General features: G+C 30.9%; 1 protein-coding gene across 1 annotated transcript in view; it reads left to right on the forward strand.

Annotated features, from left to right (window-relative positions):
* Positions 1-25,812, forward strand: part of LOC118186105 (tetratricopeptide repeat protein 28-like) — an 82,454-nt gene that overhangs the window by 29,093 nt on the left and 27,549 nt on the right. The window contains exons 9-16 of the mRNA XM_035356129.2: positions 1,501-1,704; positions 4,642-4,902; positions 5,025-5,237; positions 7,652-8,090; positions 16,071-16,348; positions 16,657-16,897; positions 18,602-18,840; positions 23,527-24,552. Coding sequence (XP_035212020.1) covers positions 1,501-1,704; positions 4,642-4,902; positions 5,025-5,237; positions 7,652-8,090; positions 16,071-16,348; positions 16,657-16,897; positions 18,602-18,840; positions 23,527-24,552 — 2,901 coding nt within the window. The remainder of the gene's footprint in view (positions 1-1,500; positions 1,705-4,641; positions 4,903-5,024; positions 5,238-7,651; positions 8,091-16,070; positions 16,349-16,656; positions 16,898-18,601; positions 18,841-23,526; positions 24,553-25,812) is intronic.

Here is a 25,812-nt window from a genome sequence, read left to right on the forward strand (position 1 = left end):
TTGGTCATAGGGCTGCTTGAAGTGATAAGTGTACAGATTATGTAGCATTATTTCCCGTACTGAAAAAAGTTATTTATTATCAAATGACAGGAATTACAGGTCATATCTGATGACCAGTCTCATAAATGAAGGTTATCACATTGAATGTTTGTAACAGTTGTGAATAATACAGATTTCTGGTATGCTGAAATATCCCCTATCAATGAAAAATATTACTTTTCTTGCACAAAAATATTATTTATTGTTAAAATAAAAATACTATGTCTTTCTGAGTCGTGTTATGAAAATTGTGTTGCACGTCTTGCATATTCATTTTGTGTCAATAAATTTTAACTTTTTTTTATTACTTTTGTATCGCCCAATGTATACATAATCATAGCTTTCTGTTTTCCTTTTTATATTTCCATCAAATGGTCATCAAACTTCACTTACAAGTTAATAATTTGCTATGAAGCTATAATTTTTGAAATGGTGGAAATAATTGTGATATTATCTTTCCTGATGCATATGTTTTGAAAATTGAAATGCTTAATCTGGATTATGTAAGCAGTATGCATATTTTTGCCTTCTCGTGCTGTAGCATTTTTCTTCCTTTATAATGTGGCAGTTTACTTGACCAAGAAGCTGTTAGCAGTATATGTTTATGGTATTATATTTTCTAAGTGATGAATGTGTCTACTGCCAGGATGTGTATATTTTTATAAGCCTTATGCTTACAGTTTACATTAAGTAGATAAAGGAAATCTAAATCCGAAACATAACAGAAAAATCCGAAATTAAACATTGTTTAATCATTGATTTTTTTTTTTTTTTTTTTTTTTTTTTAAATTAGAAATGGCCAGTTTCATTTATTCTTCATACTTTGAAGCCCAGTGTACAAAGTATGAAGCAATTGTAGACTAAACAATGATTTGCTTTACTTAAGAATGAAACTCGGGTAGTAAAAATTTTTTCATGCCAAATTAATAGTAAACTTTAACTACATTGCAGTTAAACAGGGCTAAATGTATAAGGAATATATCATTTTAAATATAATTTCCTTAAAATGTGCGTTTTTTAAATTTTAACCCTTATACATAACAAAAATGAATGTTAGTTTTAGAAGTACTCGTAGAGAAACAAATTTCTCAAAATTATTTCTCAGTATGGTTTTTATTTTCAAAAAGTCATGAAAAATGGTTATAAAGTGATTAAAAGTATGAAAATATATACACGCTATGAAGATTACATAAATAATAATAATAATTTTTATGAATTTCAGTCTATAGAAAAGGTCATTAAAAATTGCCATATGGCTTCTTTGTCCTAAATTGTTATATTGTATAAAAAGATATACTTGTTATATATTGTATTTAAAAAAGTGAACTTTTTTTAATGTGTTAACATTACCAAGTGAATAATTTATAATGCTTATTTTTTTTCATTCATGAAAATGACAAACAACTTTATATAACTTATTATATGCATTATTAACAGAAATATTTATCTGTCTTTTCAAAGGGAAAGTTTCGTGCTCTTGGCAACTTGGGTGATGTTTTAATGAAAATGAAAGATCCCAACCAGGCAGTTAAGGTATATCAGAAACAACTTATTCTTGCAAAACAAAGTGGAGATCGAACTTTAGAAGCTGTTGCATATGGTGCGCTTGGACTTTGCCATAGACAGATGCAGTGTTTTGATAAAGCACTGGGATACCATACCCAAGTAAGCCAATCAACTATTTGTATTTTCGTTATTATAGTATAATTCAAAATTTCAGATTCAAGTATCTTTAAGAAAATTATCTAAGAAAATGTTATTAGTTGTTTCACTTCTTTAAAAAATGTGCTAAGTAATGTAGCCGAAAAATATAAAAAATTAATAATAAATAAATAAATGAATAGAAATCTTAGTATTAAAAAATAAAACTTATGAATAAAAACAAATAATGAAATGAATCTCTGAATGATATGTAAATGAGTATGAAATATTTATTTTATTTAAGCTGTACTTTTTTAATATAAAAAATACCTACTTAAAAAAATGTTTTTTTGCTGCTTTATTGGTATCGGATTACAAGAAGGAATGGGGAATTCTTATCAAGTTTTAGGTAATGAGAATGTTCTTCTGCCTTTTATTATAATTGATATTATTGCAATAAATAGCTATTACAGATTTTTATAACTGAAATGTACATTTGAAACAGTATTTCTCTTCCTTTAGCTTAAAAACTTTATTTTAAAAGTACATTTTTTGCCATAAAATAAAAATTTTCACACTTAAAAAGAGTTGTCATAATCAAACAAAATTTTGCATATGTAAGTGCAATACTGTTAAGCTAAAGGATAATTTATTTCAGGAAAAACTGAATAAATTGTGGTTCTGGTATCCTGTTGGGCCACCTTTAGCATATATATGTATAATGCAACACAAATGGACATTGAATTATAAAAGTTCTGTATGGCATCCTGCATTGTCTTATTCCACAATTGCTGTTAACACAGCTTTTTTTCGAACAAAATTGTAGGCTGTGCAACTTATTATACCGAGTGAACCGAGATATGCATGGTTAGAGATAAATCTCAGGCAGGCCAGGAAAGAGTGGTAATAAGGCAAAGGCAATCCTGTGACACCCTTACTATGTATGGCCAAACATTAACCTGTTTAAAAATGCCTCTTGGGAGTCTTGCCATGAGTGGACAACACATTGGCTGAAGGATGTCATAAATGAACTGCTGTGTAGCACCTGATATCATCTTGTACTATCACAATAGCTGTGGGAGCAGTGTGCCACTGTAAAATGAAGGTAGAATTGAGCCATTCACTATTGGTCCTCCACATCCATGCATTGTTATTCTCTGCTGAAACTGAATCATGGTTCATCACTAAAGATGACCGAGTTCCGTTTGATTTTGGTTCAGTCCCATCAAGTACTGCACCACTGTGAACAGAAGTCATGGTGAGTGGATGTTATAAGCTGCACACATAATAGACCCTGCAATACCAAATAATCTTCAGCCAGGTGACTCGCAATGATGCAGACAAACCTCGGGGACGATGATGCAGTTGACACCGTGTGTGCAGAGAGCCTGGCCACTGTGTATGTGACCTTTCTCTCATCCACTGATGGCAGTAAAATCAGAAAAACCCAAGTAGCCAGCTACTTAGCTGAGCTGTGAGCTGACCCTTTCCCCAGTTTCCATCATCCCAAGGATTTTTCTCCGCTTGAACTCTTGAGAACTAATCATATTGTCTTTGATGCAGTGTAATGGCATTCATATAAAAATAAATCCCTCTGCAACAGATTAAACAAAAATACTTCTGCATACCTTTTTTATATGCCAAGGAGAAAGAAGTTCAGCACTGTCTGGTGGCATTACATAATATTCAATTATGCTTATTTCTGATCATTTCCATTTTTTGCCTGTTACACACTTTCATACCAAGTTTCATTAGGATCCAATAGTTACTTCTTGTTAACAAAATTTTGGGTAATGAATATATTGTCCTTATTCTGTTGTTTTAGTACGTTTCTTCTGTTGAACAGTACAGTAATTTTAAAAGCTCATTATTTTAATTTGCTATTTATAGCTCTCTCTTTATAATTCTGTATTCAGAGACCTTAACTTGCCAATTTGTTTCAAATCAAAACATCTTCAGACAACTCTTTGAGCAACAGGCATTTTTTTATCTCCTTATGAACTGTATTTGTTTCTTATTTATTAGCTAGATTTATAAAATTATTTGCTTTGGTCTCATGAATTACCTTTCATTAGTATGAGATTTTAAGTCATTCTCAAGGATATAAATCAAAATATTTTAAAGAACAAGGTAATATATACAAAGTGGCAGCAAATATCACGATCAGGTATGAACAGTTAAGTGGCTCAGAATTCAAAAGGATTAGCACAGTGTGAAAATCTCTTGTGGTCTGTAATATTTTACAGAAGTTAAGATTATTATTCTTGTATTTTTCCCAAAATGAGGATGGATGGATAGGTATTTTATTATGGCAGAATATTCAATACCTATCTGCCCAAGAGCTAAAATCCTTATGAAAGACTTTTCAGGGAAAACTGGCTTTTATTTCCATTTATTTTGAATTTATTTCACACTTATTTAACTAGCTATGATGACTGAAGGAATTACATCAATCACTATATGTATCAAGTAATGATCATCATTTTAAGTCGTAATCACTAAAGATATATTGCATAATAATGAGAACTTTTCCACTTTTTTGCATTTTCAGAGTACTTCATCCAGAACTGAAAAGCAGTTACAGTGAAGTCTTCTAAGATGTCCATATTTCTATAATTTTGGCCTTTGTTGAAGTTTTCCCATTGTCTTGATGTTGCACTATGTTTAAGATTTTCAGATGCTTCAGATAAGAGAAATTATGCCCTGAATCTTTTTTTTTTTTTTTTTTTCCCTAGGTGTGAAATATAATTTCAAAACACACATGTGCTAGAGTTTCAGAATTCGTCATTAAAGCCTTAAAATTCGCTCTGAAGCATATTTTAAATTTCAGTATTCATTTTATGTGTATTGATATCCATTGTTGGTCTGTATTTCTGTATAATCTACTTTCATAAACATTTTATTTCTCATTTACATATAATCAATGCTATTTATTTATTAATTTAAAATTTCATTTTATAGGAATTAACCCTTCGGCAAGAATTGAGCGATGTCCGAGGAGAGTGTAAAGCTCATGGGCATTTAGGAGCTGTACATATTTCTTTAGGAAATTATACAAATGCCATGAAGTGCTATGAAGAGCAATTAGAACGTGCCAAAGAATTGCGTGATTGTGCCTTAGAAACACAGGCTCTTGGGAATTTAGGTATATCCAGATTGAATATGGGACATTTTGAAGATGCAATAGGTTACTTTGAACAACAGCTGGCCCTTTTAGAGCAGGTACATTTAATCATATTAGTTTATATTGAAAAATGTTTTTAAATAACAGATTTTCAGAAATTTTTAAAACCCATATATATTTAGTCTGATGATTTAACAAGTTGAATTCTGTTACTTTTCAGCTTGGAAATAATAATGCCCTTATTGACAAAGGAAGAGCCTATGGAAACCTTGGTGATTGTTATGATGCTCTTGGAGATTTTGAAGAGTCCGTTAAATGTCATGAACAGTATCTAGCAATTGCTTTGAAAGGTCAATCATTGAGAGATCAGGAAAGAGCATATAGAGGCCTTGGTAATTCTCATCGATGTATAGGCAACTTACAGCAAGCTTTGGTATGTGTATTTTGATACATTTATTACTTTCTTGCAATCAATATCATCTATATTTCTTCTTTTAATATAGTTTGTGCTTAATAACTTAGTAAGAATTAAGATCAGTTGATAAGGTAAAATATTTTTTGGAAATTGATGCTTATACTAATTTTTGGTACTTACGTATTATCCCGTCGACTGTGAAACTGTTGCCAATCAGCATGACTTAATGCCAGTTTATGGATAAACTTGATGCAAACCCGATCGATTCTTGATAATCCATATTTTGTTTTTATGAACAAGAATATAAATTAACTGCTTTTACTGCATTTTTTCTTGCATTCTGAAAAAAATTATTAATATTAGGGACCTGCTTTCTACAGAACAGTGAGCATTTTCAAAGTTATGGTATTTTACCACGAAAAAAGTGTGCATTATTGGGCATGTTGCTCAGCTGAATAGGCTGACTAAAAAGATACAGGTAGAAGCTAGGCCGGCACCTCTGTTGTACAACAGATAACTGAGGTATTGCTGAACCTAGCTAACTGTTAGTAATATATACAGTAAGAGATTGGAATTTGGCATGTTTCTAATCATAGCATTCTAAACAAGAGATTCTGGTAAAATTGGAGGGCCTAGCAAAAGAATAGAAATTGGCAAATGTCTTTTTTTGAAGTGCAGAAATGAAGTGCTTTGAATGCTGATTGTTTATTCAGTAAAATGTGCCTCAGTTCCTTCAGAGTTTTTCAGGAACAAGTGTCACAATCATGGCAGGATCTCTGCCAGCTTGACTGCTATGAACTATGAAAGCATGGTTTGATAATAGCCAACTTTCACAGTCCACACTTTCTTCTGAGTAGCAAATTGATTTTAATCATTTAGTTATTTTGTTTCAATAAATTAAAATATTTATGTGGAGGTGTTTTTTAAAGTACCATGTTACATGAAATGTATGAAACTACAACTAATCTATTTTACTTAGTATTGATCTTTCTTTTTGTGTATTATTTTTATACAAATTGTGTACAAGAAATAATACCCAACATTGAAAATGCAACACCAAGAAAAGGAACTGCTATAAAGTGATGAAGCTTGGCAAGCAAAGAAATCTCTTTTTGTTTATAATGAACAATAAGTGATCTTTATTTTGAAATAATATACATAATACAGAGCGAGAACAGCATCGGTTCAGTAGGTTATAGGACCATCTTGGACGGCGATACACGAAACAATACTTCTAGGTGTCGATGAGACTATGGATGGTGTCTTGAGGAATGGCCCTTGATTCCCTGTCAGTCATTAACCACAGTTTGTCTTCTGAATGCAGCAATGGCAGGGTCTGCAAGTGGTACCCAATCACATACCAAATGTGTTCGATTGGTGAGAGATCAGGAGAGAAGGTGGCTTGGGAAGCATCTGTGCACTTTGCAGAATGAGGTAGCTGATGCAAGCGGTGTTATCCTGCCAATAAAGGGCATTGGACACTTCCTGAAGGTAGGGGCTGTGGCATATCATCTACATATCATTGGACCATCATAGTGTTCACTCAATATGAACAATTTGTATTCAGTATGAACTAGAGGTAACCTGGAATCATACACAATTGTGCCCCAAACCATGATGCCGCCACATTGCTTGAGCCTGGTGCCATTGCAGATATTGGTGTCTATGATGTGGGATCAGTGGCAGGCTTCTTAATGTATGACGCAAGTGCAGGCCACTAGCCACAAATCGGTGACAAATGGTTCTAGTCAATATGTGAACATCCAAAAGGGTGTCTTGAATATGCTGCAGAATGGAGCATAAGTGGCTTGCGGATGCGTCACCGCTTGTTGGCAAATGCATCGATTCACACATGCTGTCACTCTAGCTGCACCGACACCCCTCGAACTTGCTATATTTTCGTGCTCTAACCATCATCGCCACTGTACACCCGTCCAGGTGTGTGTCAGCTGTGATTTGCCGTATGAACCAACCTGCCCTTCTAAGTCGAATCACCATGCCTCTCGTAAAAATTGTCTGTCTGCTGGAACTGCCTCTGTTGAAGATGTCCTGACATTCTCTGCTGTTACATGCGGCCTTTGAGACAAGAACAAATTTTCTACAAAGATTTCCCTAGCAGAAATAACAGCACCAAAATTGAACATTCTTTAATTTCCCTCCCTTATATCTTCTTCAACGTGCATTGAAGAGCTGCATATTTCACATAATTCACATAACTCAGTGATGTGTGTCTACCCTGAAATTTGCATAATTTTCGGGCCATTCCTTCTTGGTGTTGCATTTACAATGTCGGGTAGTGTAATAATCCAGAAATTATAATTGCTTATTCTATATTGTTTTCATTCATTTAGTTTTTCAGATTTTTATGCATAGTAGGCTTTTTAAGACACATGGTTGTAAAGCTTTGATTTTTCAAAAATTGAATTTTTCAGGTATGCTTTGAGAAAAGACTTGTTGTATCACATGAACTGGGAAATACAAGTGCAAAAGCAGCTGCATATGGAGAATTAGGTGGTATTCATAGTCAGCTAGGTAATTTTGAACAAGCCATTGCATGTCTTGAGCATCAGCTCAATTTAGCAAGAGAAATGTCTGACAGAAGTGCTGAAGCTGATGCTGCATGTGGTCTTGGTTCTGTTTATCAGCAGATGGGAGATCACCAGAGAGCTCTGAAATACCATCAAATGGATCTTGACATAGCAGAGGAGACTAACAATATGGCTGCCCAAGGACGAGCATATGGAAATTTAGGAGTTGCTCATGAATCTCTTGGAAACTTTGAGCAAGCTATTGTATATCAAGAACAGCATCTGAGTATAGCTGCTCAAATAAATGACAAAGTGGCTAAAACTCTTGCATATAGCAGTTTAGGTAAATATAAAATGAATTAATTCATTATCATCTTTAATGTTCAATTATAACAAAGTTTAATTAACATATTGATGTAGAACATTTTTCATATATTGGTAGTCCGTTTTTAAGTGGTAAATTTTATGAACTTTTAATGGGATGGTAATGATTAAATTTTCACTGCCAGATTGCATAGCAGTGATTTACCTCTTTTAACTGTTATAATAGTTCAAGTATTAGCCATGAGTATGAATGAAGCAAAATGTATTAAAATGTCATTTGCATTAATGGTACCCAGTTCTTGAAATATCAGAAATTTAAGTTTCCCAGGACTAAATAATGCTTATTATTATAAAATAAAGCATCTGTGAGTGAGTGTGAGTTCATCTTACCCTGATTAATGCTACCCAGTTCTTGAAATATATTATATTTATTGATCTGAAATTTAAGTTTCTCAGGACTAAATAATGCTTGTTATTATAAAATAAAGCATCTGTGAGTGAGTTCATCTTACCCTGAAAAGATGGACACACGTATAGCCATCAAATTTTGGAGACGTGTAGTCTAGCACCTAAACACCTAATGAATTTTTCATATTTTTACACTTCCAAAGGTAGTATTTTATCGTAAAGTATCAAATTTTATATCATCATAAACTATAGCATTTCTTTCAAATCAAGTGTATTCTGCCTTAATTTAAAAAAAGGAATTTTAGCAATTTTTTGGAAATAATTTTTAAAATGAGTTTTAAGCTGTCAATTATAAAAAAAAATAATGATTTTCGAATATATTTATTTACGCATGTGGGTGGGTGTCATCTAATACCTAAGACATTTCTACCTGTAGTAAAATTTATTTTGCTTCCCTGTTTTAAAAAAAAAATTTCTTTGGGGGGGGGGGTAACCTCCTGCTTGAAATCTTCTTTTTTTTTTTTTTTTTTTTTTTTTTTTTTAAATTCTTTGTTTTGTAAGAATGCCAATATTGCTTGCTTCTTCATTGGGAGAAATATCTGAATATGACATCATTCAAACTAAGAGGTTAAAATGGTTTCAGATTTGGTAATATTATGCTGCAATTATGTGCAAAATTGCTTCTGAACATTCTACTATATGCTGTGTTCTCTCTCTTTTTTTCTTTTTTGGTCCAATGATTTGTTCTAGCTTAAATTATATTAATTATTAATAATAATTCTGTGTTGCATCTGCCAGACTGAATGCTGGTCTTGAAAGCGGCTAATTTAAAAAAGGTTTTGGTGCAGTTTGTTTATCGAATTTCTCTGGAAGTAGGCTGTTGTATTTTCTAATTTATGTAATTCATTGTATTCTTCAACATGTGAGAAAGGCAAAGGAGACAGTATTTTAAAGAAAATCTGTTTCTAGCCATTGTTTACAAAATTATTGGGGTTTTGTTGAACAATATGGGGAAAATAATTGTGTCGTTTCTTGTATAGCTCCTTGTTACAAATTCAGGGTTCGTACGGTCCTTAAATGTCCTTAGGTTTTCTGGAAATGATTTTGATCGTTAAAAGTCCTTCATTTAGACTGAAACTGGCAAAAGGTCCTTAATTTTACTCATCTAACACATCTGTCCTTTTTTTTTTTTTTTTTTTTTTTTTTTTTTTTTTTGACTGCCATTTTGAATGTGAATTAAGATTTTGAAGGAATGTTGACAAATATGTATTTGATGGGTGAATATTTGATTTCTTGCGTGTTTCTTAATATGAATGGTGGATACTAAAGTTTTAGAAGTGCAATATCTGCTTTGATTGAAACATGAATATTTCAAAGTAATTCTTTTTATGTAAATGAAAAATTCATAAACTATTACATCAAAAACAACTTTTCTCTTTTATTATGCAATGCTAGATTTGGCGACTAATCAACATTTTGTTGATTTTAAAATCAGTTTGCATACAAAATTTTTATTCGGAGATTTATAAAATTTTGATGACTTTTATAACAAACATAATAACAATAAGAAATATCATAAAAATAATAATAAATTACATATTCTAAAAAGTAAACAAGGTAATAAATGAAGCACACTTTCAGAAACACTTGTTAGAAAAAACAAAAATGTTACTTATTTATTTATTTATTTATTTATTTTAAATAATTTTCCCGTGTTTTCCTGGGTAATTCTTTAAGAATTTTTAAATGTGTATTAACTTTCTCTTGAAAATTCACTTTGCCCTTCTCTTTTTTTGCCCCCAAAAAGTCTTTTGACTTTTTGCTCTTACAGAGTTGATAGGGATAGTTTTTCTTTTGGATTTTAGACCTTGCACCTCGGAAGGTTTGAAGGGAAAGATTTATAGATTATTATGTTGAAGGTATAATTTATAGACCTACAATTTCCAGAAAAATGTGATGAAATGGAAAGTATCTTTGTGGTGTTAACACATAATGGATGTATTTTATAGGAAATTTGAAATGAATTGCTTATCTTTTGGGAAATTTTTGGAAGAAAAGTGAAAAGAAAATTATATGAATTTTCTCCCTTTGATCCCAGAAGTCTTGCCCTTTTTATCTTTATCTTTATCTTTTCTTTATTTTCTTATCTTTCTACTTGACACAAGCATCAGAACAGTCAAAAAAAAAAGCAAAGAAATTAAAAAGTGACAGTTAATTAAAAGCTTCATCATATGTGTCTCAGTGCACCATACATACCTCTGTGCTTGCCCTGAATTTTGTTGCTCGGTGCTTCACTAAATTCTAGAAGTTCTGCCACACTGGCTCTGGTGCATGTCTTGACATTACATCATTTCATATTTAATTTAGCACTCATATTACTATTAAAGAAATAAAATTAGCAGTTATTCTAAAGAACTGCTTGTACTTTCTAAGTACTGCTTGTACAAAAATCTTTAATTAAATTTGACAATTCTAAAATCAAAAGGAACTTCATTGAAAAAGATCTTAGTTTTATAAAAAGAGAGAAAATTATTCTTCAAAGAGACTTGTTGAAATATTAACAAATTATGAGATGAAGCAGAGATTAGTGGGAACATTAATTTGTTTATTGAAACAAACTTAGAAAAGATTCGAAAAATAAGAAAATCAATGTGAATTAGCTCAAATATCTGGAATATTTTCAAGAAGATGCATAAACATTTTGTTGTTTGCTACAAAACATAAATTTTTTGTAGCTTTTAATGTTATATCATTTTTTAATCATAATCATTATTTTAGGATCATTATCACGCAGAAAAATGTTTTTAGTACTTTTCTAATGGTTATTTTTTTAAGAAATTAGAAAAAAATTTAACCATGTAAGTCTATTATGACTAAGAATGTCTAACTACATAATTTAATTATCTGTTATAACTAACTGCTCACTCTTAGAACATATCTCTACATGCTAAAGGGAGTTATCTCTTTCTTTAATCATTATTGTGCATGCAAGATACAATACTAAAATGTCGAAAAATATTCCCTAACGGTTAATGAGACTTCATACATATAACCTCTCATGCAGTGGCTTATTGGAACTTTATATTAAATTGGTTACAACTTCAGCAAAGCTACACAAAGCTTTAATACTAACTATGTCAAAGTGCAACTAACTTTTCAACACTTACCAATGTCAAGCTTTAACATCTGTTATGATTAGTGCCTTTGTGGTCTATGTGTGTCTGTTAAGGTGCATTCAGACGTGGGTGTAAAGCGCATAGAGGCATAGTCATAAGGGCATAAAATACGGGAGACCCGTTCACACCTGCGAGAATGAGGTGTATGTCATGGCCAATGAGAGAAGCTAAATTTGCGCATGCGTGGAATGTCTACAACTTTCCCACACTGTTCTCCCACTCGATTGATTTCCCGCGTTCGCTCTGCTTGTTTTTTTCGTTGTGTCATGGCTTTTTCAGCTCGCCACAAAGTTTTACTGGCTCAAAAGAATGATCTTTTATCTGCCCTTCTCATTAGCCAAGAGGCAACGGAAGAAGGTAAAAAAAGAAAAATAACGAAATGGTCTAGAAATATTTTTTTGAAAGACCAATACTTGGTTGGCACATATCTTTCTGTACAAAGCAGTATGGAATATTTCTGCATTGTACTGTAGTATTCTTTATGCTGTAAACATGCACATGCATATTTATATACTATATTAAACCTTCTTCAATTTTTATATGTAATTTCTCTTAGGAGAAATATGATATTCTAAATATGCCTAATTAAAAAAAAATCTTGAGGATAACTAACAGATAGCCTGTATATAATATTTTTCCATTTTGCAGGTGTGGAAGCAGTTAAGCTAAAAACAGTACTTACCATGCATTATTATTATTGTTTTTTTTTTTTTTTTTTTTTTTTTTTTTTTAAATTTTCAATCAAAAGGAACATGTTTCTGTGACAGTGAAACGTGTGCTTAGCACTCTTTATTCACTGTCCCTGTCAATCACTATAGTAGTTTGCTGCACTACCAGTATCAATTATCACTAGTACTAGTATCCCACAACTGTTCACAATGATCAGCAAACACAACTAGTACAATACTAGGATACGTTCACCCAACAATGTATTTTATGCTCAATCATTAAATACATTTTGCTGTTTTGCCAGCTGCTTGTATACATCTATTTTTAATAATTAGCATGTATAAGCCGCACCCCTGAATTTAATTTCAAGATATGCTGTCATTTCTATTTACGACCAAATCTCAAAAGTAATTTCACATTGACAAATTTTAGGTACCCAAGTCTTCAAATACATCAAAATTATAAACATTCATACCTTATCCAGGAATTTCTACCAGAGAAATAGCATGAATTTAATGATCAAAACTCCATTCAAATGATAGTAATAAAGAGTGGATAATAATAACAAATACTATTCATTAAATTATAGTCCATGTTATGAATTATGTGTGCTATTTAGTTTCATTAAAAGTAAATTCCTTTCATGGAGAATAAAATCAGAACAGACAAAACTGGACTTCAACAGGAGACAAAACTGTCTAGACTGTTGTTTTAAGGATATTTCACTACATTTTTTCTTTCTTGGAATTCATAAGAGCATTTTTCTCAAAAGATTAATCTTTTATTACTTATACAAAGCTTACACCATTGAATTGACTATTGTGACTATTCTTAAATAAGTGAAAATAATGTTTTCTTTTTTTTTAAAAGTAATATTATTACTGTTAAAAAAAAACAGCAGATTCTTGATATCGATTTGATGTTTTAGTAAAATTAATTCATGAAGTTTGTTTGGAAAGAAAATCAGCATTTGAAGTAAATACCAATACAATATTTCCAGCTTTTTTAATAAATTTATTCTTAAATACAAAAATAATTAAACAGAAAAAAAATTACAGTAATAATTTTTAAAAAAATATAGACAGAAAGAAAGTAATAATAATAATTTACACAGAAAAAATATAATTTTTGCAAGCATGCATTTTTTAAAGAATTTTCATAATAAAATGAAAAATATTGGATCAGATCAATCATCTACAGGATCATACACAGCGTGCATAATCCTGAGCTTAACTTTCGCTTTATGAGTTTCTTCCATATTTTTCAATATAAATTGAAAAACTCATTAAAAAGTGCATGTCATCTTTGTAGATTTCTCTCTCTTTATTTCATTCGGATACGATTACAACTCATTATTTTGTTCGGATACGATGTGTTCCATATATAAAAAAAAGTCGCCTTCGATGTGACAGCAAAATCGTCTAAAGAAAGCCGCTTCGTTTTAGCTTCGCTCTGATTGGTCGACGCTTATCCCAAACTCGGCGTAAAGTTGAAAATTTGGAACCCTATGCCACGAGCCCCAAACCAGATTCTGTGACGTAGCAGTGACTGGTTGCCTTGGCAACGGACCTCGGCTTTAACCACTTATGCCCTTTGTTTACGCCCTCGTCTGAATGGGGCCTTATGAGTCGTTCTGATTATTATTTTACTTCAGGGTTTAACTTATTCCACTGACATACAATTCGGTTATACCTTTGGACTGGGCGAGTACTTGATGAAATGATTCATAAAAGAAAGAACCAGTATAAGCTAACTGTTAATACAATTTCAATAAAAAGCCACTAATCTTCTCTAAAATATGTGGTACTATTATTTGTCTAAAATATAAATGTTTCACGAAATTTTATAATTGAGTGCTGAAAAAACTTATGAAGGTCTTATTATTCTTGAATTTGTTTTATGATTAAGTTAAATATTAGACTATGTTTAATAATAATGTTAGGTGTAGATAATTGCTTTAGTTTATTCAGTTCCTATTTGCTTAACAAGTATTTTTTTTTTTTTTTTTTTCATTCCTGCTTTTTAAAGTACTTAATTTCCTTGTACAGAAGTGTGTACAAACCTTGAAATTGCGAATTGCGTGAAAAGTCTTTAATTTTTTGTAACAAAATACAGATGTAATGAAAGAACATAAATTACTGAGTGACACATATTTATGTCTTTTATTATTTTTTATTTGCATGTTTTTAGTAATCTTGATTAAAATATATATTAGTTTCCTTTGAAATAATTCAAAATATATCATCATGTATAAATAATGAAGGTAACTGCTGTCTGTGCTAGGATAATTTTCAGAGAAATGTTTCACACAAGATCTTATGCAAAAGTAGCATTAGTTCTTGGAACATTATTTTCTCATCAGTGCGTATTAATATTCCAAGCAACAAGGCTGGCTGCATGGTTTTTCCTTATGTGCAGCATAGGTACGAACCATTTTCCCCGAGAAAGTAATTCATAAAGGCATCCCTCCCATTAAGTATCATACCTAGTGTGCTTTGTCATAATCAAGTAAACCAAACCAGTGCTTATTAATGCTGTGCCTACATCTGAATCTCTATATGATGAAATTTGCCACTTATGCAGCGTTCTTGGTAGACCAAAATCTCTCTCTTCTATGGATATGCCTTCGTGTTTACAACAATATCTTTGTGGCAAATGTGATTCTTTTCATTTATTCTTTCATCTTCAGTCTTTCTGAATATGTGTTTGTTTGAGAGGATAAAATATCATCCTATTAAGTCACTTCATATATTTATTATAAGTATTATAATCTTAATGTTTAAAGTAATATTTTTGTGTTAATTTCCCCCTTTCTTTCTTTCTTTTTTTTCCCCCTTAATTTAAGAAGAATAACACTTTAATGTGTTCTATGTCTATATGTTGTTTGAAAGATTAAATGAAATCTACCCACAAAAAAAAGTAAGAATCTGTATGAAATTAACTAATTCTTATCACTAAATTTCATCCTTTTTTTAAATTAATCTTATTAAATGTTGCATTCTGCGACTTTAAAATTACCTTTCACTTTACAGGAAAAAACATATACTGTCTTGAGATCAGGTGTTAAGCCCCTTAAAAGAAAACAAATTAACTTGAGATTTAGTGTTAAGTGTTAAATGTATTCATAATCGCAACTCTTCATTTATTTTAAGAACTAATTTCCACACTGTGAAAATGGATTTTTGAGCATCAAATTTAATGTTGCATTATTTTAAAAATTAAAAAATTCAGATATCTGTAAAATCCTTCAAAATATTAATATTTTCTAAATATGTCCTATTAATTGAAATTAAAGTAAAATAACTAAACATGTTTATTTATCTGTCTAATAAAAATGGAACGTAATGTAAATTGTCTGTATTGAACAGATTATCTATTAAAATAATCAAAATATGAAGCAGATTAACTGCCTCAAATGGCAAACATAGGAAAGTATTTTTTAAAATGCATTAAGGTTTTTCACCAGAAATTCATGGCAAATTAAGACTAAACTTTGTCAATTTTTAAAATAAAAATGTGGAGGAAAATGAGGCCAGTATGAATTTTTATGTATTAACAAAAGTTTTGCTTCAAGTTAATAGTTTCATAATATCCCAAATTAATCATGTTGAATGTTATTTTTATATATTTTGTGTATTATCTATTATTAAAGAAATAACATTATTGATATTCAAGCAATCTATAAAAATTTGTTTTATTGTAATACTTTCAGTTTTAAATTTGTTCCTTTTTGTTTTAAATTTCAGGAAGAGTTCATCATGCTTTAGGTAATACTCCTCAAGCAGTTGCATACTTGCAACAAGGTTTGTTGATAGCAGAACAACTTGGTAGGAGAGAAGATGAAGCAAGAATTCGTCATAGACTTGGACTGGCTCTGTGGGGCAATGATGATCTGGAAGGTGCTCAGCAGCAGCTTTACAGGGCAACAGACTTATTTGAAAGTATTAGGCGAGAAGCACGAGGAACGAGTGATTACAAATTATCACTCTTTGATCTTCAGACTGCTTCATACCAAGCCTTACAGGTTTGTTTTTAACATTTTTTAAACATTTGATGTCAGAATACCACAGGAAATATTTGTAAATGTGAAAACTCTGAGAATGTTATTCTTAGAGTGAGTGTCAAGGATATTTATTATTTAAATGCTTAAATAATGAATAAATGTATGATACTCTTAGTCATTTTAAACATCATTATAGTATATTTTGGTTGTTAAAGAAACTATTAATAACAATAATTTTAAGGAATTTGTAGTATTTTATTATAATGAATGTAAAACTATGTGAATATCAATAATGCATAAATTATTTTCATAGAAATATTCTTTTATAGAGAGTACTTGTTGGCTTGGGACGCTATCAGGAAGCTTTAGTTGTGGCAGAAAGAGGTAGAACACGAGCATTTGTTGATTTACTTTTAGAAAGGCAAACAAGTACAGCTCAAAGTGTGCTTAATTTTAACCCAGCAAATGTTGAACAAATCTATGATATAGTCAGTCGACAGAAAGCTACTGTGTTGTACTACAGCATAGCGGCTGGATACTTATATACATGGTTGGTTGTGCCAAATAAAGGTATGATATTTTTTAATAATTTGAATATGTATGCAATTCGTTTCACAGACCATTTCCTTATTTTTATATATTTATAGAAAAAGTTATTTAAAATATCATTTTAAAAATTATTTAATTTTCCCTGATCCCTATTTTAAAGTAGGTTGTCCTATGTGATTACATCAAAGGTGTCACATTTGTACTATCAGGTGAATGTAGCAATACTGTACATAAATGAGTATTGTATAGTTTTATTAATGCTCGTAAAATGCAGTTTTGTAATCATTTAAAATTACTACATAGGTGATATGCATGGAATCTTAAGTACATCTGTTTCCATAAAGAAATTTTAGCTCATCTGTGAAACACGACATAGTTAACAGCATCCAGTTTTGGGTTTAGCAAAAATATTTAGCTATATAGATATTTTTATGATTTTAGCTGTAAGCATTTATCTTTCAACCTTCATAAAGGTACTCAAATTCTTTACTATAATGATATCTGTATTTAAAAAATCTTGAAAGTATAATGAATACAGTACAAAGTCCGTAATCCAGACTCGTCGGGACTTCGGCGATTCCGGATTAGGGGTTTTTCCGGATTATAGATCATCAGTTTAAATCTGGTAAGATGGCATGTGGAAACTATACAATTAAGAATATGAAACCGTAATTTCTGAAATAAAGAGCAATTATGATCTAAAGGGTATCAAAATTTACAAAAAAAAAAAAAAAAAAATGCTTAATATTTATTTTTTTACTTTATTAAATATTTCTTTCAATGTAAGTTGTTTAAGTTGCTTCGTTTTTTGTGCTAATACTTTCTCTTTAATTCTCTCTTCTATAAACAAACATGATTTCTTGTTCAGTTACAAAGTTCCACTGTTCAAATCCTGTAATTGCTGTGTCAAGAATACCGACTAACTTGTCAATCAAAATTGTTTCATTTTCAATAACTTCTGTGTCACTTTCTTCACTATCGGAAGTGCTCATGTGTAAACGCTTTACTGGCTTTACGCACATGCGCAAGTTTGTCCGGATAATGGACGTCCAGATTACGGACATTGTACTGTATATGTAATTTACCTGTCACACATATGTACCTCTCCAAATAACATTTTTATCAAAATCGTGGCACATCAAATGTGATTCTAAGAAAAGACTGAAACTAAAAAAAAAACAAACATATATGTAATAAATTGTCAAATGCAGTAAAGAGAAGTAGAAAAGAATATTAAAGGCAAAAGAATTAATGAGTAATTTGAAATAAATGTTGCCTTAACAAATGGGGAGCCTAAGGAAAACTATACTTCTAACATTTATTTAAATTTTTAATATTATTGTTACACTTTTTGCTGTAGTGTCATTATATTGTTTGCTTAGAGTCACTGTTATACATCATAGTTATTTGTTTATTATGTACATTTCCCATTCTTGATCATTTCTTCTGTTAGATTTTATTTAATATCTTTCCATCTTTAGTTTGCATAGTAATTCATTCTTCAATTTAGAATGTATATTTATTTTTTCATATTTGAAACTGTTCTTAAACATATCTGATTATAATGAAATCTATTGCACTTTATGAAAGAGTGTGCACTGCATTATTTAGTATACCGTGTAACTGATTCTGCATTTGCTGCAATTTTTTAACTATCTATTAATTTGGGGGAAAAAAATAGGATTTCCAAGTATTTATTGTTATTTTTAATTTTTTTGCTTGAAGGTATAGTGAAATTTCATGAAAGCAACATCAGTGATGTTGAAAATGATAATGTTGACGAAACCAATGGAGCAGTACCCTCTGCCAGCTCTTTATTAGAACAGTATATTGCCCATGTCAGAGAAGCATTGGGTGTGGATATACCATCAACACAGAATAATGGAACCCTTAGTGAAACCGAAAGTGAAGCTGGTGACTTATGGAATCAGCAGCTAGAAGAATTAGGTGATCGTTTAAATCAAGTAAGTATACCACATTTCCTTCTTTTATGAGACAAAGTTTTAAATTGTATTTTTATATTATTCGATAAAAAGGGGAAAAAATTGGATATTCATAAAATATTCATTCAGATTTTACACAATTAATTAAAAACCTTTTTAAATAAATGCAATAAAATACTTCATGAAAAATAAAATAGTGAATTATTATGAATTCAAAAATTTAATAGAAAATGGTTCCATAATATTTTTTGGTATTGAATAGTGTTGCTAGTCTCTATAAGAATTTTAATTTACAAGAGTCCATGTTATGTTGCTCACATAGTAGGTATTAACTGATCTACTCACCAGTAACTGAATAAGATCATGAAATATTAGTATTTTATTCCAGTTCCATTTCTGGCAATTAGGATTTTGAATATTTGATTATGGCTATTTTTCTATGTGGAGTGAGTGCAGTTGTCAAAGCCTTTTTGTGGTATATTGTTTTGAACTTAAGGTAACTTACAGGTTTAAAAAAATGCCTGTTCAATCAGTCTTTTTACAGTTTTTGAGCTAAGTGCCAGTATACAACAGTCTTATCCATTCAAGCACTGGATGTCACTGGCAATGGATTTTATCTTGTATGTCATGAATATGATCCAATTTCCTTCAAATGCCATTCATGGATATATCATTGTTTACACAGACAGCTCTCAAGCTCAACAAATTATCTATATGTTAACAAAGATCTACATCTCAATTTATTTTGGACACAAATCATGTTAAAACCATCATTGATGTTTTGACTGGTACCTCCAACTGATCATTTTGATGTTAATTGCTCTGTTAATTCATCTCTTCCCAGTCATTATTCAGCCATCTTAAAGTAATCAAAAATATGTTTATCTGTAATATACCAAATATAAGAGTATTTTTTACTCATGAAATCCTTTTTTTGGAAATCATGGTCATCTTAAATGCACAGCTTAACATTAAAAATACTATAAATTTTATAAAAATGCTTTATTGGAAATCATGGTCATCTTAAATGCACAGCTTAACATTAAAAATATTATAAATTTTCAATTTCTCTTCAATTTTATGTTGAAAAAAACACTTACTTATACCTGAACGTATAATATACAGTCAACTCCTGATTAAACTGAAGGTGGATAATAAAACAGTATACAAATATAATGCAAAATTTCTGTAGGTAATATAAGATGGAGAAGAAAGTGTATTGAATAGCCATGGTAGCAGATAAAGGTTCCCGTCTCCCACAACAGTAAATGATTTAACTGTGCATTAACATTATTGGAATTCATTAACATTGTTAAATCATCATTTAAAAATAAATTCTTAAATCATGAAAGTTGATCAAACCCTTAATTAATTCTTTCCATAAAAATGCAAGATTAATATAACTTTTCATTTTGTTTTGAAGTGTGTTTTTTCTTGTTTTGATTGCTGATTAAATGTATGTACGAGGGCAATCCCAAAAAAAGGTCTCCTATATTTTTAGATATACAAAGAACCGTTTATTTTCTATAATTGCTACATCACTTTAAAGATTGAAGAATGCTTTATTTTTCAACATAATCGCCATTTCGGTCGGTGCATTTTTGTAGACGCTGTGGCAATTTTACTATGCCCATGTCATACCAGCTTTCTGCCATGCCCTTCAGGAAGCATTGAATCAGCAGTTCAATCTTCAGAAGAATCAACCCGTTGCTGTTTGTGGTCTTCTGTCAGCATACGTGGCACCCATCTTGCACACACCTTCCGATATTGCAACTTTCCCGTTAAAATCCTGTGGATGGTGCTTCTGGAAACCTGAGGAACCAAAATGCAGAGAGCATCCAGAGTGATCCTCCAATCTTTACGCATGAGTTCCTCAACTTTCGCAATTGTCTCGTCGGCAATTGATGGCCTCCCGCTCCTTTCTTCATCATGAATTTCAGTACGACCGGCTGTAAACTCTTTACACCACTTGCGAACGTTTTTGACATCCATGCACGACTGTCCATACACTTCCGTCAATAGGCGGTGAATTTCAACCGGTTTAACGCCTGTTGCGTTCAAAAATCGAATAATTCGCACTTGGCGGTAACGTTTATCGGGAGCTCCATTTCGAATGGCTGCCAAGCCAAGACTGAGCATCCGAGCGAAGCGCCTGCGTGCTTATGTGGTAGCGAAGAAGGCACTACTCACAACAGTGTTGCCAACAACCGTATTCTACATCCCCAAAAAATTGGAGACCTTTTTTTTTTTGGGATTGCCCTCGTACTAAATGAACTTATTCTTCAAGTTGCTTTAAAATGCAAGTAAATTATTACCCCAAAGGGGCAATTTGTCCAGAAGGGCTATGAATTTTGTTTAGGCATTTTGCATTGGTTTTCTATAAACAGCATTTCTCTTTTCAAATTGTTGCCACCAAATATTAGAGCCCTGTATAATATTTAAAGAAATCAAATAATGAAGAATCTGCATAGACCTGCATAATGAAGACCTAGAGACATCAAATTGTGAATAACATAGTCCTCCAGTCGAATATGGGTCTTTGGAAACCCAAATTTGGAATTTGTTTTATTATCTATTTCATATTTTTTCAGACATTAAAAAAATTTTGATTAAGGAACTGAACTATTTTAAAGTGATGAATGGCAACACTGTACAGGGGAGGGGACACTTTTATCTTCAGCATGCGAGACTTTGTATCATGCTGTTTTTTAAATATTTTGTGATATTGCTGTTGAATTGAATTTATGGTTTAAGTGGGAAGAACATGATATTTCATAAATAAATGCAGCAAAAAAAAAAAAAAAAAAAAAAATGTTAAAAAACACCCCTTTGTGCATTATATAAAATCTAGGTTTTTAAAAGTGTTTATTTGGAATTCTGAAAATAAGTGCACACGTACTAGTTTTGACATTTTAGCAAACCCTTGTTATAAAACTCCTTAATAAAACTTGTTTTATTTAATTTCCTTTATTTGTTTAAAATAATCCTTATAAGATTTTATTTCATGATAAAAAATAGTCATTACAGAAACTGAAATAAATAAACTCTATCAATATTTATACAAATCGTGAGATTTTTTTCAGATTTCATACGTATGTTTTTATGAGCCATTGTTAGTATTATTATTTGGGAAGAAAAAAAAAATGTTGCTTTCTTTTGTGATAATCTTGTAACTCTACCATGTGCTGCAGAATTATGCTAGTTTTTGCCAACCAAAATCCCATATAAGTATCAGGACTTGGTTTTTTATAAACAGGAAGAACTTTACTTAAGACTTCAGTGTAGCTAATTTTCACATCATCTATTTCCTTTTCATCATAATTTTCATCACTGTAATATTCATTCTTTTTCAGAACCACAGTGGGTATGATTTGTTTTGTGACTTTAAGCTTAAAAGTTTAACTTAAAAGTTAACACTACTGTGTTTACATCCAACACATGTAAAACATATCTTTTATCATGATGCGATATAAAAAGGTCATTCATTAAATAGCCCAACACTGATATGAAAGATCAAGAGATATTCTTTTTGAGAAGATAATTTATGAATGTTGCTGTTTTCGTTGTACTCTTTCTAATATTACTACATTTTTTAAATGATTTTGTTTCCGAATGTAGATAATCCATGAATGTTGCTGGTTTTTTTTTTTTTTTTTTTTTTCATACTCTTTCTAATGTTATTACATTTTCCAAATGATTTGTTTAAATTGAATGTTGACTTGTTTAGTAGACGTTCTACTCTAATTAATATTTACATTCAGAAACCTCAATCATACTAAGCTGACATGTGGTAAAGGCATTTTACATGCAAGCTTTTTCTTTCTTGTAAAAAACTTTAAAAATGATATTTAGTTTCCTTAAATAAGTGTTTTTCTTAATTGGGAATTTTTCTAAAAATCTGCCTTTGCAAAAATGACTTAAAATATCAATTTAAAATGTTCAATATAAAAATATATATGTTTATTGATTTAAAAGAATTCAGTTTAAACAAATCAGTAAAAATTAAGTCCATATTATTATTTCAAATATAATTTTTACTGATTATTAAATTGATTCTGCATTCATGAGTGTTACAGAATTCCCTTCAGAACTTTCGGTAAGTAAAATGTTTGATAGTCTTCACGAAGACTAGAAAATTTAGTTTCATGTTGCAATATATTCATAAACAGAATATTCACATAAGAACCACATACATATTATTGTTTTATAATCATGTAGTTAATTAAAAGCAAAAAAAAAAAATGTTTTATTAAAAGGTCTCATTTTTACACTATCTAATAGAACTGTGCTATTGAACATGAATGTGTATTAATATGTATGCATGAATGGATGTTATTTACTATGATTACTATTGGCATTTGAATTGTTTGAAATTCCAGTCTGTAGTAAGATGGCAATTTGCCTTGCTGCTCTGCTATTTTTTTTTTTTTTTTTTTTTGTTTGTTTGGAAGAGGGGATAAAGCTTTTATTTAAAGAGAATACAAATATGTACATGAAATTAATGAAGAGTGGTTGTTATCTTATTTCCTCCCCCCCCCAAATATATATTCTATATGTTTTACAGTTATTCTTAGTAATAGGTGAATATATTCGTGAAACTTTTTTTTCTGTTAAAGTTAAGCTAATACAAAATCAGAATTTTGGAAGTATATTTTAATGATTATGCTTATATAGCTTAATAAACATTTTTTTTCTTTTTCTATACAGGAAAATGATCGTACTGGATTTTTAAGAATGGTGAACAGGAATCACCTCTTCAATAGTAGTAACTATAGCTTGAGCAGCCTTTTCAGTGTTGGAAGTCTTGGTGGAAGCATTGCAAGCGGCCTTACAAGCAGACCAGGAAGTATTAGGTCACGTAGATCTCAGTGGCAGGGCCCTGCTCCCCTTCATGCTTTATATGATCTCCTGATAGCTCCCGTTGAAGAGCATTTACCTCGGGATCCAGATTTACAAGAATTGTTGCTCGTTCTTGATGGTGATCTTTATTTAGTTCCTTTTGCAATTTTGAAAAATAGCAACTGTGATGAATATCTTTGTGAAAGGTTTAGCTTGACTGTTCTACCTTCAATAAGTGCCTTAAAAGCGAGCCAGCGATCAAAAATTATAAGACAAAATAACAGCAAAGATATATCTTCTGCTTTGGTTGTAGGAAATCCCAAAATTCCAGCCATTGTATCTGAACAGTGGGGTTGGAATGATATACCTCAGGCTGAACAGGAAGCATCTTTAGTTGCTGAGATCTTATCAACTAAAGCTATCACAGGTAGTTGTGCCACAAAAGAAAACATTTTAAACCAGTTATCTCAAGCTGAATGCATTCATTTTGCAACACACATTTCATGGAAACTATCAGCTGTTGTTTTGTCACCAGGAGAATTTATGGAATCATCTCGCCATTTTTCACATGGTTCTCAGTCAGAAACTAGCCATGAAAATAATGACTACTCTGAAGAACCCACTTCTGAACTTTCATCCACAGATTTACCACCACTTTCTGAATTTTTACTCACAGCTGCAGACATTTTAAACCTCCGATTATCAGCTCGTTTAGTAGTAATAAGTTCGTGCCATACAAGGAACCACCATGGTCGTGCTCACTCTGATGGTGTGGTTGGCTTTACAAGGGCACTTTTGGCAGCTGGTGCACAATGCGTATTAGTGTCATTGTGGCCTGTTCCTGATGCAGCTGTAAAAATTCTTTTGCGAACTTTTTACTCAGCTTTACTGCAGGTATTTGCAAATTTTCTGTCATAAATTATTATGTAAAATATTTTTCATGTCTTTCATTTCTTATGAACCTTATCTTCTCAAATATTTTTAGTCCCAAAAAACATCTTTGCTATTCTTTCCCCCCCTTTTTAAGTGATAGAAAATTAAAATGCTTTTTTTTTTTTAATCCTTGGGGAAAAAAATGTTTAAATGACTTTTTTAAAAAAAAATTAAGAGAAAGTTATAAACATATATTAGTGTTGTTATTATTTTGTAAAAACCATTTATTATAAACTAAAAAAATTTTAATAACATATTGTTATTATAATTAATACTAGCCGTTACGCGGCCAGCCTTTGTCTGGCTTTTAAATGTACCGGAAAAATGTTAAAGGGAACACCAAACATTAAATTTTAAAACTGAACAGAATTTTACTGTGCAGAACAACTTTATCAAAAAAAAAAAAAAAAAAAGAAAAGAAAAAAAAGAAGATACAAATTTCAATAAAAAATGTATTACATATAAAAAAATTCCAATGAAATAAACATTATCCCTTAATACTTTGCCAAAAACGCATTCTAAAAGAATGAAACTATTCAAAATGATGCAATTTCATCAAAAAAGATAAAATTAAAAAAAAAAAAATCTGATTCAAATTTTGAAAAAAATTGCTTTGAGGTGCACTGGCTCTTGTCTAGATGCAACTATATACCAAATTTCGTAGCCCTGGGTCTATTAGCTTACGTGCAGCATGAACGAAAGACACACACACCGACACTCTTTTATTATATGTAGAGATTATGGGCTTCGTATTTATCCCTTTTAAATCTGTATAATTATTTTATCATAATTCCTTCATTTGATGCAAAAATCTGTGTTTTAAACTCGTTGTATAAAGCTAAGCACAGTTGAATCCATCTTTTTCATCAGATGGTGGATATGATGCATATCCAAAGTATGCATCATACATTTTGAATCCACCATATGCAAACTCATATCATATATGTGAATTTTAAGTACTCTTTTGTTAATTTTTTTTTTTTTTTTTTTTTTTTTCTGAATGAGTATTTAAAACGTTCTGCTTTTGCTTTTGTTGTGATGAATGTCACATAGTGTGCATTATTGTTTGTTTATAAATTGTGTTCATGTATTTGCAGTTAACTATGCTTGTCTGTGTCTAGTGCTTAGGAAGAATTTTTGTTTTTCATTTGTAATTAGTTTTATATATGTATAATAAATTTTATCTTCACATTTAAGAAAATTCATGCATTAATTGAAATT

This window comes from Stegodyphus dumicola, chromosome 6 (assembly GCF_044657685.1).
Source record: "Stegodyphus dumicola isolate Sdum_Otavi_A_Nest chromosome 6, ASM4465768v1".
Taxonomy (NCBI): Eukaryota; Metazoa; Arthropoda; class Arachnida; order Araneae; family Eresidae; genus Stegodyphus; species Stegodyphus dumicola.